This window comes from Dermacentor andersoni, chromosome 8 (assembly GCF_023375885.2).
Source record: "Dermacentor andersoni chromosome 8, qqDerAnde1_hic_scaffold, whole genome shotgun sequence".
In the NCBI taxonomy this organism is placed as follows: Eukaryota; Metazoa; Arthropoda; class Arachnida; order Ixodida; family Ixodidae; genus Dermacentor; species Dermacentor andersoni.
The window spans coordinates 132,891,152-132,909,152 of NC_092821.1; the positions used below are offsets into that span (position 1 = coordinate 132,891,152).

Here is an 18,001-nt window from a genome sequence, read left to right on the forward strand (position 1 = left end):
GCGGTCACCAAGGAAAGCTCCCTCAGATCTGGCACGGGCTTTCGGCGGAGAGGAGATAGGGAGGGCTTTGCGAAATTCCCTTCTTAACATGAACCTTCCTCGTCAGTACGAGCGAGGACATTGTGTAAAGGAACCTTTAATTCGAGTTAATTCATTCGCGTGTTGCTCGAGCCGTACAACCTGTTGCTTTTCTTGAAACTCTCTTGGTATTGTACGGGAGATTCTGTGGTGAGAACGCTTGAGACGACACGCCAGTGGCGCTGCTTCCACTTCCATACGCAGTTGTAGCATGCAAGTGCGATCAAAGCGCTCGCGTGTTTCATTTAACAGTGGACGATACTGTATACGTTTAGACGGAGGAAGCGATAGCAGGAGGTAATTTATTACTTATTACTGCTACTCACAAGGTTCCAGGGACTTCCGGCAGAAGGCAGGAGTCACACTAAAATAGAAAATAAAGAAAAGCCCGACAGTGTCGGCGGCGTACACTACTTTACTTTTAGGTCGGAGGTCAATGTTATAAGGCTACTTACGCAGCACCATCGCCGTACCGAGCTCAAAGAAACTGTAGAGCTAAGTTTCAGAAATCTCGAAGCCACTGATATGTAGGTTTTTGTTTGGGATCTAACATCTGCCTTCATCAGCGGGATAAAATCACTATTTCTAAAATAATTGGCTAACCGTTAGTCAGGTAACTCAGCTATTGTTGAAGCGAATTTTCTCACCGAAGACAAAAGAAAATGTTTATTTCGTTCTTCTGAATGGAAAAAGGCAGGTATGAATGAAGGAAAAAAATACCAACGCAGTTATCTTCTGGCTGCAGATCAGATGCTCTTTCTCACTAACTGCCAACAATATCGAGATGTCGTAGGCAGCGCATGGCGCTTCGAACTTCTTATTTCACAATCATAACGGTGCAGATTGCGTCCTCGTAATATTTGAAGACAACTTTTGTGCCATCAAAGGTCGGTGATATACTCCTTAGGCAGCACACTCCGAAAGTTCCGCTCAGAGGCCTACCCTCAGGTTGAGGCCACTGATGGACCCTTGAGAAATATAGGGGAAAGCCACGTTTGATTATCTGCGACACCAGATCGACAGTTTATGTAACTGTGGTTACTAACGCTGATATTTCTGAGATTAGTGTTGCCGTTTGCATTTCTCCATGTCGGAGGTTTGCTGTAAAGGGTTAGGATTCCTACAGGAATAATTGCGCCAGAAAAGGTTAAGAAGTCGAGAGGCCCTTCCTCAAAGCACCCTCTCAAGGACCAGCAACACAGGTGGCTATCGTTCTCAACCGTGCCGAGGGTATAATACGCATAGGTATGTGCAAAACGAGTAGTCTTCCGTTGTGTGGCAGTCTAAACTGAAATAACCATTTCAGAGCAAAGGTCCAGACCTACGAAAACCCCAAAACAAACAAACAAACAAACAAACAAACAAACAAACGAACAGAAGTACGGTCAGAAACCTACGTCTCGTAATACGCCGAGTACAACCGAGTTTTAACCTAATAATCGCGACAGGATGCACCAGACGAGGCCGACGCTCCCCTTGACTGGCGTGTCACTTTGTGGTTACTAGTTATACTGAGTTGCACTAAGAGCACTATCATACCAACCAACGAACACTTAGCTAGCCCAGTTTCTCGCTACACTCGCGATCAGAAACGCGGCTTCGCCTCGTTCCCGATCACGCCGCACCGCGGTGGCGGTCAACATCGCGGCACCTTCTATCGGCCAAAGGGGGGGTCGCCTTCTCCTCAATACTCGAGAAGCGATCGCTCGCCCTTTTCACCGCGCGCGCGCCGCGAGCCTATGTCTTTCTTTCTTTCTTCAGCGAGCCCTTTTCATTTTATTTCACCTCTCACCCACCGTCCTTCGCTCTCTCTCCGCGAGCTAGCGCGCGCGCGCACGCACGCGTACGCAGCGCCTGTAGCGGCCGAACTGGCAGCATCGGCGCGCACACAACATCCCGGCGCAGCGGCCGATACGCCGGGCGAAGTTCGCGCCGCCGGTAACGCGGCAGCAGCAGCAGCAGCTGAGAGAGAGACTCGCCTCCGGGAACACCGTCCAGAGACCCCTACTCCACCGGGTCCCGCGTAGGGCCGGCACGTCGGACTGCCGTCGCGTCTTCAGGGGCCATCGCCGGTCGCCCGTCGACGGAGTCTGCGAGCGACGACGGGTCGCCGAGACCGCCAGCTGTCGCGGTGAGAGAAGACAAGCAGCAGAAGAAGCGCAAGAGGTTTCCTTCGAGTCTCGCGACGCCGGTGATCGGCGCCATGTTGGCCGGGCGGCTGGGCGGATCGATGGCCGGAGACCGGCCGTCGCGTTCGTCGCCGCAGCAGCGGCAGCCCGGGCCGTGCCGGAGCGTGCGACGACGCCGGGCGTGGTTTGCCGTCCCGCGCCGCTGACCGAAGGTGGGGGTGGGGGGCCCTCTCGGTTCGTCGCGATAGCGCAAGGGCTCGCGCCGAAGAGGATGAACGAAACGGCGCTGTGTCGCGCGGCGGCCAACGGCTCGGCCAGTCCGCGGGCCCTGTCCTCGCTCGTGCCGGTCAACTGCAGCGCGCCGGCCACGGTGGCCGAGGAGCCGTTCTTCACCAGCCACCCGGAGTTCGTGGTCGAGTTCTCCAAGCTCCTCTACGGCCTCGTCTGCCTCGTCGGGCTGTGCGGCAACTCGCTGGTCATCTATGTGGTGCTGCGCTTCTCCAAGATGCAGACGGTGACCAACATGTACATCTTCAACCTCGCGCTGGCCGACGAGATGTTCCTGGTCGGGCTGCCCTTCTTCATCGCCACCATGGTGTTCAAGTACTGGCCGTTCGGCGCCGCCATGTGCAAGGTGTACATGACCACCACGTCCATCAACCAGTTCACCTCGAGCCTGCTGCTGACCGTGATGTCGGCGGACCGCTACGTGGCCGTGTGCCACCCGATCTCGTCGCCGCGCTACCGGACGCCGTTCATCGCCAAGTTCGTCTGCCTGACGGCGTGGACAGTGTCCGCGCTGCTCATGGTGCCCGTGTACATGTACGCGAGCGTGGTGGACGCCGGCACCGTCAAGTCCTGCACCATCGTGTGGCCCGAGTCGGGCATGATGAACGGTCAGGCGGCGTTCACGCTCTACTCGTTCACGCTGGGCTTCGCCATCCCGCTGCTGCTGATCCTGTTGTTCTACGTGCTCGTGATCCTGCGCCTGAGTCGCGTCGGGCCGCGGTCGCGGCACCGCGCGAAGCACCGCAAGGTCACCTACCTCGTGCTCACCGTCATCACCGTGTACGTCATCTGCTGGCTGCCGTACTGGGCCGGACAGCTGTACATCAGCTGCCTGGGCGCCGCGCAGGCCACCGCGTTCACGGTCACCGTGTTCCTGCTCAGCCAGCTCCTGTCGTACGCCAACTCGGCCGTCAATCCCATCCTGTACGCCTTCCTCAGCGACAACTTCAAGAAGTCCTTCGCCAAGGCGTTCTCCTGCGCCGCGGTCGCGGCGGCACACGGTTCCGGTCGCGGCCGGGAACAGCCGCAGGAGGACAGTATGTTCCCGCGCTCCTCGGCGGCTCCCGGAGGTGGAGGCACCGGAAACACCCAGACGGGGGCCAGCAAAGTAAGTGCTCCTCTTTCTTTGGTGTCCACTTGGCTCGGGTTTGTGAACTACCCGGGACGTACGTGTCGTTAAGGGACCACGACGGAACCAGGCGGCGTCGCCAGCACACTCACCACAAGATTGACGGACGCGCTATCACCTTATCTTTCCGTATGACTACATGTAGTTATTCCGTTCGTCATAGGAATTAAACGGGCGGTGGAGAATGAGGTCGGGCGCAAAGGCAGACGATTGCCCCCTTCTAATCTTTGGGCTGGCTCCTCCTGCGAGCACGCTGGCTGGGCAGTGAAGGCAGCCGCAAACGACAACTTCAGTACTGTTTAGTAGGACGCTGTAAGGTCTAAGGGTTGGTACTATTCACTCGGAATCGAAATGTACGCGAAATGTGATACAGAATCAAGACGGGACACGTGTACATGCAAGGAGGACGGATAACCTTTAGCGTCCTTTTCCTTTCCGTGTAATTGTAGACAGTAACCTCACTGTCACCCCCTCCCCCCTCTCCGCCCGTTTGATTTCCGTCTGGTTTCTAATCTCTCTTATGTCCCTGGGGTCAGAGCAAGTTGGACTAAGTAATGAAACCGGCAGAGCAAAACACCCCATCGTGGCCGATATGAATCGACTAACTCGGCTCGTTGAACCCGGATAACCTTTAATATTTCATAAATGTCTATGAAACATGACGTTCTAAACATTACACACTTCCTCTAGATATCCAGATTTGTTCAAACAATATTACAGATACGTACCGTGGATATGAATCCCATTCAGATGGTGTTGCTGTAACTTTGCGGAGACATCGCAGTTGGACAGATGGGACCTCTAGTAGATGCTCACTTGAGGCATGCCGATCGAGGTCCGTAGAACATGTAGTGTATATTTGCGGTCGACCCCAGCGAGCTTGCGCGACTGCGTGGTATGTCAGGACCTTTTTCGTAGTGTTTATTATAATAAATGTTACGTTCGCAACAAATCGCTCTGTGGCAGATGCAGCAGATACACCGGGCAGTGTGCTCATTCTTCTAGATCTTCCGCTTGGCACAAGTGACGTAATGAATTAATAACGAAAGGTTTAAAAGCAAATTGTGTCGGGAAATCCCAGAAGTGGGTGTACGCGTACGAGCTGCAGTTACGATGAGTTGAATATCATAAATTGAAAGGCTGAGGCAACATATTTCTGTCATACGGAAACTGGAAAAAATAAAGGCTCTCAGAGGACAACTATTAGTGTGTTAACCAAAAAAAAAAAGAAAAGGTCTCTATGTTAAGTTGTTACAACATAAATTAGAGTTCATATGTCAAAATCTGTAGGCCGCTTTTTCTTCAGTCAAAGCAACCTACTCTGGACGTCTTGAGTTTTTCTCGCAAGAACGTACGCTCCGGTGGCGTCTAGCAGATTTGGGTCTTTGACTTCGACATAACATAGACCCAATTCGTACGTTCCAGAGACATGTGTGGTCTTCTGGGAAACAATGTAGCGCTCTTGCCGAAGTCGCCAGTTGGGGTCGTCTTTAACGGTAGTGCGCGCACGACGATACCTCGGAGATTGCAGTCCTTGATTCTGACACCAACAGCATACCCGTCCCGGGCCACAGGACTTGCTCAAAGTTTGACTTTAACGACTTCATTGCATTCCGGTTTGTACGTCGTCGTCACCTTCCGAGAGCCGACTGTCCATACGTCATTGCAATATTGTCTACTTTTACACGCCGTTCTCGTCGTGGGGAACACGGCGGCCTGCCAGATTGAGTGCGTTCTATCTCTCGTCTCGGTGATTTTCGACGAGGCGTGGAGTCAATCTTCGCTGGGCCGTCCCGTTCTCACGTATACTGAGCACGTATGTAATGAACCATAAGCACGAGACGGCGCCTGTGTGTGCGGGGGGGGGGGGGGGGGGGGTTGCCAACCATCGTGAATTTAGCGGGATGGTCCCGACTTTTGGGTGAGTGTCCCGTGTTCCGACTTGAACCCGTCGGAACGGCCGAATTCCCGCACTTTTGCGTTTTTTGTACTGAATAACAAGAAATACAGCAGATATTTCTATTATAATGCCAGGCAGCTCGTTTGCACATTCTTGTTTCTTTTTTTGCGTGTGCACTGTTGTATTACCACAAACGTAAAGGCGGTTTCACTTTTGTCTTTGCTCTAGTTCTGTTGTAGGCCCTAACCATTCGCAGCATCTCTATTCGCGTCGGCAGCCGTGTTAGTCAGGCGACTATGCTGCACCTCTGGTGTTGTAAATCGCGACACGGTGTAACTAGAAAAATTTGCTTAACTTTGTTTGACGGTACAGATTGGCGGCTGACACTGACAAGATCGGTCGTCACCATCCGCCTATGGTGACCTATGATGACCCATGGATAGAGTAAACAGTCCAAAGTCAACACCAGAGTTTTTAGGTTTATTTCGCGAGAAAACCGGGGGTCGGTCGCCGCGATGACTCCCCCCCCCCCCCAGCCTTCTTTAGGCTTGTGTCTTTATTCGAAAACATTGAATAGCCTGTCGAATAGATACTGCTGTTAGGTTCGGCTTGCGATTTGGAAATTTTGGATAGCTTATCGAAATGTTTTAACTGATTCACACTGACGAGCAGATATGATTTACAAGCAAATTACACGCAAGTAGGCTTTCCGTTCGTCCGCGTCCTGTATATTCACGGAGCTCGTCTACAGCCAGCCAGTGCCGTTAGAGTCAAATATATGCGAAAGGTTCGCTCGGTATAACGACACTGTTACAAGAATTTTCGCGAACTGTTTCATCCTCTGCAACCGCTATTCGATTCTCCATCATTTCATTGTCATCATTAATAGGTTCGTGTACGTTCCCAATTCGAATACTGTAATTTTCAAAGTTTCATGCATTTTGAAGGTACTTACTGTTTCACTGAGATTGATACATCTCTTAATTCTACAGTTTAATATGCCGCTGTGGCTTGACTTTACGTCTTTACTGTACATTTAAAGCTGATTGAGGCGTACACCAAAGCGCAAACTCACCTTGCCCATTATTGACTGATCCTTATCGAAATGCCACGTATGCTCGATATCCATAATCCTATATGATAACATGGGATCCTGCAGAAAAAGCGTATGTTCCCCAATAAACCGATGTGATGATATTGGGGTATCGTACGAACATATGGGTCTTTTCTAATGAAGATTTATTTATTTATTTATTTATTTATTGAGTGAGTGAGTGAGTGAGTGAGTGAGTGAGTGAGTGAGTGAGTGAGTGAGTGAGTGAGTGAGTGAGTGAGTGAGTGAGTGCAACGTCTCAGAATAACAGAGTGCTATTATAAACGATTAATTCAAACCGGCAAGGGCTCTTTAACTAACGTCCACTTGAAACCGAAAGCGGGACCATAGTTTAATAAAGCCGAAGTGGATCAAATTATTGTTAAGTCCCTCCAATGCGCCCTCACTCATAAACCCCGCGTTCTTTTGAGACAATAAACACATACCTATTGAAATATCTTACACGCCTTATAGCTGACGATCCTGTTTGATCATATGGGACTACGCTGGAGGTGGAGGGGGAGGGGTGACATAGGTGTCTTTTATCAGTAAATCAGTCAGTCAATTTCATTTTATGGCGTCACTGCTTTGCGCAAACTGGAATTCTTTTCTATCTCTTCTTATTTTTAACCTTCTGACAAACAGTGACGCTTTTTGTCGCCAGCGGTCGGTAGCGGATGCCGCATTTTCCGCCCGCATCCCATTCAACCACAGAGTTCACTGTCCGTTTGACTGGCGTTTCTGTGCCGAGACTGCGCGCGAATTTCGCATCCCGCGACGGCAAGCGCGAACGACGGCTTGTGTGAACGCGCTCGCAAGGAAGCGTTACTGACGTCACGTCTCGTTGGCTTCGATTTTTTCGCGGAACCGCGCGAACAGTTGTGGAACGCTTGCGCGCAGATCTGTAGGGGAGATGCTACTTTATTTTGACCCCCTTTTTGCTGTGCCTGGCACTCGCGCGAAGAAAACTTCGTTTCTTGACTCGACACAAAGTCGCATAAAAAAAAAAGGGGGGGGGGGGGGGTCGTTACTTGACGCAAGGGGTTGTAACACGACGCGACTGGTCGTAAAGTCGTCTTGTTTCACTTGTCCCAAGAACGCGTGGACATCTCCGTTTTAAGAGAGGAGTAAAGAACGACTTTTTTTGACATCGTGTAGTCGCGTTCTCTCTTGCCCCTGGTTTTTTTCTCTCTTGGAGCGCGTCCTCGACGAAGCTTTTTATCGAAAAGTTGCATTTCGCTGGACTTCGTTTATAAACAATGGCGCGCAGGAGTGCAGTCATATCGGGGCCCTGTATATGAAAAGCCAGGAGGACGCGTTTCGAATCGTCTCCGTTTGTAACGCGAACGACAGTATAAGGAATGGCATCTCTGACGCCATGTTGTTTTTCTCTTTTATATAATAAATGCGTGTGTGGGAGAGGATCGACATAATCAGTGATGTCCACTACTTCTTATTTCTTAGGCAAACAGTACGTAGGAAATATAGGCCGACTAAAACAAGCACACAAACAAATGTCTTCATCATAAACTGTTCCTTAAAAAAACACCAGGGGGAAATATGGCGCTAGTGTGCCCGTGAGCTGCACGTATCGCGGTTCAGGCCGGCATGGGAAGGATGAGTAGGACATGGATTCGTCTAAACTTCGTCCTTCTTGCTTGAAACGGATTGCTGATATCGCAAACTGACAATTTCGAACCAGATTTTGCGCTATAAATGCAACAGTTCGATATGATTATTCGCGTACGCAGAAACTTATTGCCTTCGTGCGTTTATAAAAGTAAAATTGGTAGGAAACTTAGGCGAATGTAGCGTAATAAACAAAACCACTATATAACTCGAAGCCAGAAGCAAGAAGGTGAGACAAATGGCTATAATATAAATACCATTCCCATGGTAGGTGAATGATCGCCGCACCTGGTTTTTGCTTTTAGAAACTTAAGAAGGAATTTCCATGGTCGTCATCACCGTCCATGTTTCAATGCGCCTTATAAAGAAGCATAATAAAGGTTTGTCCTACCGAACTGCAAGTCTTGAATACATTGTCCTCGAGGACAGTTTCGAATTTCGTAGCTATACCGAGACAAGTTTCTTGCCAACATCTTAACAGAGTTCAAAAAGTACGTGGTTCTATGAAAATTCGCACAAGTACAAAAATGGTTCTCGCCAACATTTGACGCGATCCCTGACCTATGTGGCCAGAAACTTAGTACCATACACATTTCGGTTTGTACAGTGCATTACGCGTTCTTCAGTCGGTTCCAAAGAAAAATATTAATTTTGTGCATTGGTGTAGAGGGCACTGCTTTGTTGGGATTCGTCGCATAAGAAATTTATTTGAACCCTTACACTTGTCTATGTACATTGCACTTACTTCAACAATCTTGATTCCGTCATTCACCTTTAAATCATCAAGACCAGCATGCCCAGGCTTGGCTGATACCTCTAGCTCATGTCAAAGTGACGCTCTCTGCTTCAGCATTCTTTTTGAGGCTTTTGTCCCTCCCGATAATATCAATGACTTTGGTACCTTGGGATTATTTATGAGGTAATACCAGGCGCTTTCGCCAGAAGTCAAGCCGGCCCGGCTTCGTCTATATGGGAAGTCGTTCGGATATGTTAAGCAGATGCGCATCCAGATATTTAGTGTTCACGCGATAGCGTGTCTATATGTACGCCCGACGGGGGTGAACGCGTTTCTTACCCTCCAACTTTTCGCAACAGGTGGCGCACACAACGCAAGCAAGGTGTTCCCCGTCGTCTGCTACAATTCTGTGTCGTGACCGGTGGCCATTCGTGTGCCTCGTCGGAATAGAAAGCAATACGTGCTACTCTAACGCCGAGAACACAGAGACGCGCGATGAACACGATTATTTGCTTAGCGTTACGAGCGCGAATACACGATATTGAAGCACGCAATCGTTGCGCGCGAAACGAAAGCAGAAGCGACGCCCGCCGTATGCTAAGTGAGAGAGCAGACGACACGCTGGACGACACCCGAGAACAGACGACGAGCAGACGACAAACTGGAGCAGACAACGAGTATGGGCCGAGGCAAACAAACGACGCCGTCACTTCTCGCGAATAATGTCATCGTGTGCACTATGCACGTGTCGCTGTACAGAAGCGCTATTTCCGAGAAACTTTCGCCCACGTAGATGAGCTCGTCGCGAAGAACTCGCAGAAAGAACAAAAAGAAACTAATCAAGCCACGACGGCTAGGAACCCGGAGTTATACCCGGGCAGAAGTGACATGATGAAATTACCGCGGTACGCGGTTTCGCCGATCAGCCGTTGGTGTCACGTCACGGGGGCGGCTCCAGTTCGTGCCAACTCGATGCAGTGGAGCGAAGGCTGTGTTATTCAAAAACAGCTCTGCAAAGGTTTACGAGACACGCAAGAGGAACACTAACGCGAAAGGCAAAGCGCTTCTAAGAACTCGTTTATTTCACGAAGAAACACGCTGGAAGTGGATGCATGCGCAAGAAGCGCCCACGCTCAGTCCAGAAAAAGAAAAAGCGTATAATGGGCGCGAAGCAATGAATTATAGATAAGCTCAAACGCCTACATAACATATAAGGGCTGCAATTTTAAACACTGCACACGGCGCACTTAATAACAGCCGACTTAAGTACAGTAATCTGCTGTTATGTGGTCATCAAGACGTAGACACGAACTGGCATAACCGGACGCATTCCCTCAGTATAATAAGAAACAGGCGGTCGTGTACTACACGAAAGCGGGCGCACTGCCATGACCATAAAGCAGAATAATGCAACGTGAACGATGAGACATTAGTAACGACAATATGGGGCATGAAATATAAATCACGCGTATGACTTTGTAGCCGAACACTTCGCTTCGACTTGGCGAACCAGAAAGTCCTTGCCCCTATTTTTTTTTTCAGCCAAATTATGGCTGTGAATGCGAAATGAACATATCCAATCCTTGCGATGGACCTTTCTTGGATTGGCCGAGCCTTATCTGCCGGTAGCTCCGCGGCACGGCGCTGCTGTCAGTTGTTGAAGATGGCGGCTGTGCTTCACACGTCCACGGCGTACGAGCAACGAAGTGTGATTCGTTTTCTATGAAGCAAAGGACGAACGCCCATCGAAATACACAGGGAAATACAGCCCATGTAGGGGGGAAAGTGTCTCGCTTTGAGAAGCGTGAGGTAGTAGTGTTGTGAGTTCGCAAAAGACCGTAAAGACTTGCTTATCAATGAGCGGTCCGGAAGGTCGCCTGCGTCGCTGACTACCACAGGAGTATCTCAAATTTAGTGCTGCGGTGGGATGAATGTCTGAACCGGTGTGGTTGGCAAAAGTAGTGTAAGGTGCGTAGAATAGTAAGTATATTTGTAATTACCTGTGTGTACCTTATTTTGGCTAATAAGAAATAGGGGCAAATACTTTCTCATTCGCCCTCGTACTTTTCGGCGCCGACTACGCTGCTTTCCAATAATAAGATTCCAACTAGACCCAACGCTAGGCTTAAGAGGAAGCTTTAGCTCGGGTGCTCCTATCTAAATACACGTAAAAGGAGAATTCATTTTTCTCGGCAACCACTGCACCAAATTTGACAAGGTTTCTTGTATTTAAAAGAAAAACTTAAAATTTAGTGGCTGTTGGTTTCAAATTTTTGACTTGTCAATCATTTATGAAAAACTGGCAAAAATTGAAAATTTTCATAAAGCGAAACTACCAAGATTATAACTCTGTAACTCAACAACGTAAAATGATAATACAATTCAGTTAATTGCATCTAATAGTACATATAAAGCGGACAAAATTGATATGTTACACATGAATATAAAAAAAATTTTAATGATAGGGAAATACACCTTTTGCAAGACCCTTGTAACCAACGTAACAAATTCACATAATATGTAAAATGACATATTGAATTTGTCCGCTTTGAATGAATTAATGGATGCCGTTTGCAGAACCGCGACATCAGTTGTTGATGCAGAGCTATGAATTTGTAAACTTCGTGCTTTTATTTTTTTTAACTGTCAAATATTTGAATATAGTTTTAAGAAAATTCACGCCCTTAATCGAAATTCCGCTTCTAACAGTCACTAGAATTTGACTTTCTCTTTCAAATGCAGCAAATTTCATTAAAATCGGTCCAGGGGTTATCTCATAAAAACGCTTTTGTGTTTTACATGTATTTGAATAGGCTGCGTCGGAGTTGGGTCCGAGCTAAAGCTTCCTGTTAATCAACAAAGGGTATATTGTTTTCTTAGGGAACGAGCGCGAATGTACTATATATTCGAGCACGCAAACGGTGTGCGAGAAGCGAAAGGAGACACTATGCTGGTCATATGCTAAGCGAGCGAGCAGACGACAGGTTTGACGATACACCCGAACAGACGACGACCAGACAACAAGCTGGAGTAGGCAACGAGTAGGTTGAGGCGAACAGACGACACTGTCACCTCGGGCGAATGATGTCAGCCAATTAGAAACGAGAGCCGGCCGCGTGTAAGCCGCGTGTAATAAGAGGGCTCGCGCATTGTACGATACTAATAATTCCATGGCGCTTTGATTCAGTCGGCGTCTCGCATTGGGCGATCAGAGGCGGCGGGCAATGGAGGAGCCCTGCGTATGGTTCTCTGTTCTGATTGACTAACGCGACCCGTAGCTGCCACTTCACTGCACGAAATTAGTGGGGTGAAGTTGACGAAACGGTCAGACGAGGACATGATCGCCGCCCCTTCCTGACACGTTCGTCTCGTGAACGGTTCGACCATTCGCTATGACAACGTGTCCGTGAGCGTTGCGAGCACGTATTTTTGTCGTTAGGCTAGTTTGGGTGGATGTGCAAAAGTGTGACGGGCCAATCGGAAAACGGCTGCGAAAAGCTCTCTGCATTGGACTTGTTAAATTTGTTGTTGCTGTCGCGGAAACCATCTCGTGCGCCCGAATGGACCCTCTCGTTTAACAACGTGCACGCTGACGAAAAAAATAAGTAATAAAAAAAGGCGAGTGTATCGAGAAATGGAATGACAGATGATAGCTGTAAAATTAAGCTACTGAACAGAAATAATGGGGAGAAGGAAAAGGCGGTCAGGTTAACGAGGTTGATGATATTCGGCTTTGGGACTGAAGAAATGGACTTGGACGAAAACTTGTCATACGTCGGATGTGTAGACGAGGCGATTTGTGGTCCGTCTGATGGTAATGTAGAATATACGCAGAGGAAAAAAAAGAACAGTTTTGGAGGCTACATGTACGTCCTGCTTTCTTTTATTGCCAGGGCCAGAAAGGTGAAAGCATTAAGGCAGCGAATGCGAAAAGTGCTCGATCGGCGCTCCCTCGTTACGCTTCAATACTACGATTTGGGAGCCACGGCTCGCCATAAAGTGTCTTTTGTGCTGAATCACGCGTCTCTGACTGTTGTTCACCGCCTCTGCAATCAGAAGGGAGCAGACACCAAGCACTTTCGCAGCACCGATGTTGTGCTCAATCAGGGGCTAGAGATCGCAGCCATACGCGGCGCGAATATATAGCTTGTTATCTGCTGCAAGGCAAACTGAGTGGCGCACGCAGAAGCATCACGCTGCTGAATCTGGCAGCAGAAATATTTTGCGAGAAGTGCGACAAGACGTTGTGCAATGACTGACAGTATCCCGGGGAAAGATATATAGGTATACGGCAGAATGTCAGATGTGTTAACGAGACGTTGTGGATATACCTCGGCTCTGTACAGAAAAAAAAAAAGAAAGGTTGGAACTGTAACGATCTCTGTACTAGTGGCTGCATATTTTCTGACAACGTAACTTCAACCGCCGCCTGGTTTTAGCGCAACGTTCGCGGCGCGTACGCTAGTTCAAATGGCGGCAGCCAAGACGAGCTTCATAGGCTCTTCACCCTGACCGGGTTGCGGGAGGCCGTGCTGATTAGTTCGGACCATCGTGACCAGCTCGGGCCCTCGTGGCCAGCAGCAACTGGTGCGGCGGGCCCGGGAGACAGCAAGAGACGCAGGAGTTCTGGACTGAGGGCGTATCCCCGCACAAGCAGAAATGCAGCTGCTTCTCTCTTTCCTTTTTAAATAAATATTTACGTCACCGCTCGCAAACCATGGTTTGCGAGTGGTGAGGTTAGCTCTAGTGATGTGAGGTTAGCTCTAGTAGTAGCACATAAATACCCAAGAGAAAGTGGATGGGGAAACGGCGCCGCGGTAGATCAGTCGGTTAGAGCACCGCACGCGTAATGCGAAGACGCAGGATCGTTCCCCACCTGCGGCAAGTTGTTTTTTCATCCCCTTTCATTGTCATTAATATATAATTTGTTTAATTCAGTTCGTAAGTAGAAGTAATTATAAGTAACTTCCCCTATGTTGTCCTTGGTGACTTTGTTTGTTGGCTTCTCATTATATATATAATCGGTAAGCATTCACGTATCTGAAGGAAGGCACGCGCACATGGACACAGGTAGAACAAAAATGACAACACAAACGCCGTTTGATGAAAGGGAGAAAAAGAATTATCGTCCATCCGATTGTAGCACGAAGCTATATAACTCACACGGGTTTCTCAGAGAGAAAGTTTCGCAGTTCACGAAGAAATTCGTCCTTGTCCGGTAGATTCGAACCCGTGACCAATGCCTCACCGGAGTGGTTGCTCTTTGTATACCATCTGAGCTAACCAGGAGGCGTAGCAGATCGCACCGCGGGGGCGAATTAATCGGCAACCCGAAGCACTGGCATACGGAATATGGCAACTCAGTCCTGCGAAAGCCCGCAAGGTGGAGGTAAGCTCATGAAAGGAAAAAGAAAAAAGTCACGCACCCGGCACAAACACAGTTTCTATGTTGTTTGTGGCGTTCCATTTGTCTTTTTTCTTTCTTACTATAGAGTCGGCGTTTGCGATGACTGTATTTGGCGCGACGTAGCGGCCTCCCTGCCAGTAGCGAGACAGTTTCGTACACGAACAAGAAGAGAGATAAAATCCCAAAGCGCGTGCCGCATCTAAGCATCGTCCAGTACAGCGTACGGTGGCGCTAGACGAGGGCGGGAAATGGAGGTGACGGGGAATTGGGGAGAGGGGAAGAGGTCGCGCGAGAGAGTGGCTTGCGTATGCACTGGAAGCGTCGAGAAAGCGGGCAACGGTGCTGGTGGGCTTAATTTAGTGTGACACTGTCGGCCGGCCTTTCGCTGCCCCGTTCGTGCAGGTACATAAAGTGTGCCGGACACTGTTCGTAGCTGCAGCTTAGAGTGGGTGTAAACGGCGAAAAGCGCTGAGCGCGGCGGCATAGTACGTGACGCAGTCGCGCCCGTCGCGTTCATTAACGCCACGCGAAAGGACGCTGGTGACGTAGAAGCACGTTTTGCTGTTGTGCGCAATAGGCGGCGAACGCGTGAATTTAAGAGGGAGTGATAGATAGAAAGACAGATTCTTTGTTTTTGTGACCCGTAATGGCGTCGGTGGAGCTCGGAGCCCAGTTTAAATCTTTCCCCTGTTTACACCTATGAGCAGGCATGTCGATGGGCTGTTTGGCGCACGACGATAACTAACGATATGTCAGCGCGAAGCAGACGACCATAAAGGAGTAGACGGAAGTCCTTGTCCTGTTTATTCCCTTGTGGTCGTCTGCTTCGCTGAGAATTATAGTTATTTACCGTCCGTTACACTTCTTTTGAGAGACCAATGTGTACATGAGAACGGCTGAGTTTGATTGCCGTCTTTATAGGTCGTGGCTCGTCAAAGGGCTACCTTGATGTACTATCGCTAGGGGTGGCACAGTCGTGAAGTAAGTAAGACGTAGTCAGCCATACGAAATTATGCGGGGGCAGAGAGAGAGAGAGAGAGAGAGAGAGGGGGGGTGTACGGGAGCAAAATCTGCTTGGCGAAAAACGTCATAAGTAGTGTCTAATGCCAAGCATCCGTGAAGTCCCAGGTTTCGTCACGCAGCCGACTTGATAATGGCACGTGGGTGTTACATTGCACTGACATGCAAGCATGCAGCCAGGCGGGCAGGCAGGTAGTTAGTTACCACAACTTAAGATAAAATGTTTATAGCGCAGAAAAGAGAGGCGAGGACAGAGGCGGCGACACACGCAAGCTCTAACTTTCAACAAATGTTTATTGGGACAGAACGCCGGGAAAAAGCATGCATGGTTTCACATGCATGCTTGCTCACCAACTGCTTAACGAACTGTCTGAAGTCGAACCGAAGAAACTTCACCCCTTCTTTCGAGAAACCCGCAGATGGTTCGCTGACGCATCATGTATCCCGACTGTCAATCATTTCGGCGTGGATAACCTCTCTTACTAGCCTGACTGCATTCTTAGATGTTGCATAAGCTTTTCGAAACTGGTTTACGTCCGCATGTGCTGCTCCGAGTAGTTTATTTGGCACAGCAGAGCTTGTTGGCCAAGCAATTAAGCGCAGATCGGTGGTCGTTGGATCGAACGACGGCGATTGCGTCTGGCCGCTTTTATGCATGGGTCATAAAAATTTCCACACGTACTCGTGACCAAGGACGCATGTTATGGACATGGATGGAATTCCCCTATATATGTTCTCAATTTCGCCATCTTGTGAGTTCCGATTGGTTCACAGGGCCGCCACGGCCTCTCTGATTGGCTCGAACCGCGAGCGTGGAGGAATTCGATAGTGTTCGGGACAAAGCGCTCCGGGTAAATTCCAGAACATACGAGAAACATCTACGAGCGCGCCTGCAAAACGATTGACGGGGCCCCGTCACTCTGATAAGAACGACGACAATAAAAAATCGTGCGTTATCAGCTGATATCGCGAATGCGTCCTCGCGCCACAGCATAAACGCGATTACGAAACCACACCGCAGTGTTGGTAACTGTATTATGGAGATAATAATTATATTTTGACTATAGCTTTGATTTGGCTGCTGCGGTGAAGAGTCATTGATCGGAACGTAAAACGCAAGCCAATGAAATTGTGGCAGAAACCCATCTCGCGATTAATGTCGAAGTTAATGCGATTACCATTAAGGCAATATATAGCGACACAACCTACTGTCATTGCAGACACACGAAGTGACGATCTCGCTGCCAACCACTGTACCAAGTGATGCCACGGTGCAGTATACCTTGTTGTCATCACTGCACTGCAGTTGAATCTCCGTAGAAAAGCTTGCTGTTCCTATGGTATCCTGTATGCAACTTCGCTGCAATGGCTATCCGTCAAGCGGGGGTGCTCGACGCGGCACGGTCTGTTGCTGTGAAAGGGGCGCTCTAGCTCTAATATATCATTCAAGGCTGCATATATCTTGGCACACCCGTTCTTGGGTACCGGCCGAGAATGGGAACGTACCAACGTCACATAAACAGTGACCTAAGTTGTCTGTTCGGGTTTGTGTTGTCTGTTTCTATACTTGGCCAAATAGCAGCCAATAGCAAGTTATCTTTTCGGGCGCTTACCCAGTGCCCGATGTCGTCTGTTCGGCAAGATATCAGCCAGCATACGTGTGTACCTAGTAGATCCAAGCTAGCAGACCGCTAGAGTCATTGGGTGAAAGAGGTGCACATACATATCGCAAACTTACCGAGGTTTGCGACATGAACTATCGTCGCACCGAAAGTCGGTGAAGGCTTTGTTGACCTTGTTGCGTGGCAGTGGCCTATTAGAAAGACTATAATGATCCTATTCCGCCCTTTTTCATTTTCTTTTCACGCTTTTATTTTTGTCACGCTCTGCTTTCCATCTTTAATTGCACTTTCCCTTCCCCTAGTGCAGGGTAGCAAACCGGAGGTTTTAACTTTGGTTAACCTCCCTGCCTTTCTCTCATTTGCATTTCTCTCTCTCTCTACCGACGTTCCCGAGGAACGCTAATCGTATCAAAAGATGAAAAAATTCTCGATTTCTTAAAAGCCGTATCAGGTCTCGCTGTTGCGCCTTTCCGAGCAAAGTAGCCTTGATTCACCCAGAAACACACTAAATAAGCCGTTCAGCATCTCTTAAGAATAGCGACAAATGGAGGCTAGAAATTCAATTTAGCCTATGCCTTTCTCGATGAACGTCACCGCGGAAATTAACCGTGGCTAATAATGTCACTAAAAAAGTCGCTGAAAAGTCGCTATGGCTCCAAAAGAAGGCCCGATTGTCGCTAAAGTGACTAGAACCTCGCTGAATTTAGCGACATTCTCACTAAGTTGCCAACCTTGCCGCACGTCGAAAGCTATTGATCGGGACTGTGAACTCGGGTGCCAATATGACTATAACTTGCGATATCAGAGCATTTCTTACTAAACTACCAAGATGGAACTATGGCGCTGCGATCGCTGAGCCACCGTGGGAATGGTAATTAGTGCATAGACTTGTCTGACCCACTGGCTACTGGATTCAGATGTCCTGGTCTCTTTATCCTACATAAGAAACACCGACGCTTTATCTGCATTT

The 18,001-nt window shown here is 48.9% G+C and overlaps 2 protein-coding genes across 2 annotated transcripts in view; one reads left to right on the forward strand and one right to left on the reverse strand.

Moving 5' to 3' along the window:
- Window positions 1-18,001, reverse strand: part of LOC126525711 (uncharacterized) — a 225,544-nt gene that overhangs the window by 83,828 nt on the left and 123,715 nt on the right. The gene's annotated exons all lie outside the window — the stretch shown is intronic.
- Window positions 1,956-18,001, forward strand: part of LOC126525715 (somatostatin receptor type 2-like) — a 142,185-nt gene continuing 126,139 nt past the window's right edge. The window contains exon 1 of the mRNA XM_050173632.2: window positions 1,956-3,603. Coding sequence (XP_050029589.1) covers window positions 2,479-3,603 — 1,125 coding nt within the window. The 5' untranslated portion in view covers window positions 1,956-2,478. The remainder of the gene's footprint in view (window positions 3,604-18,001) is intronic.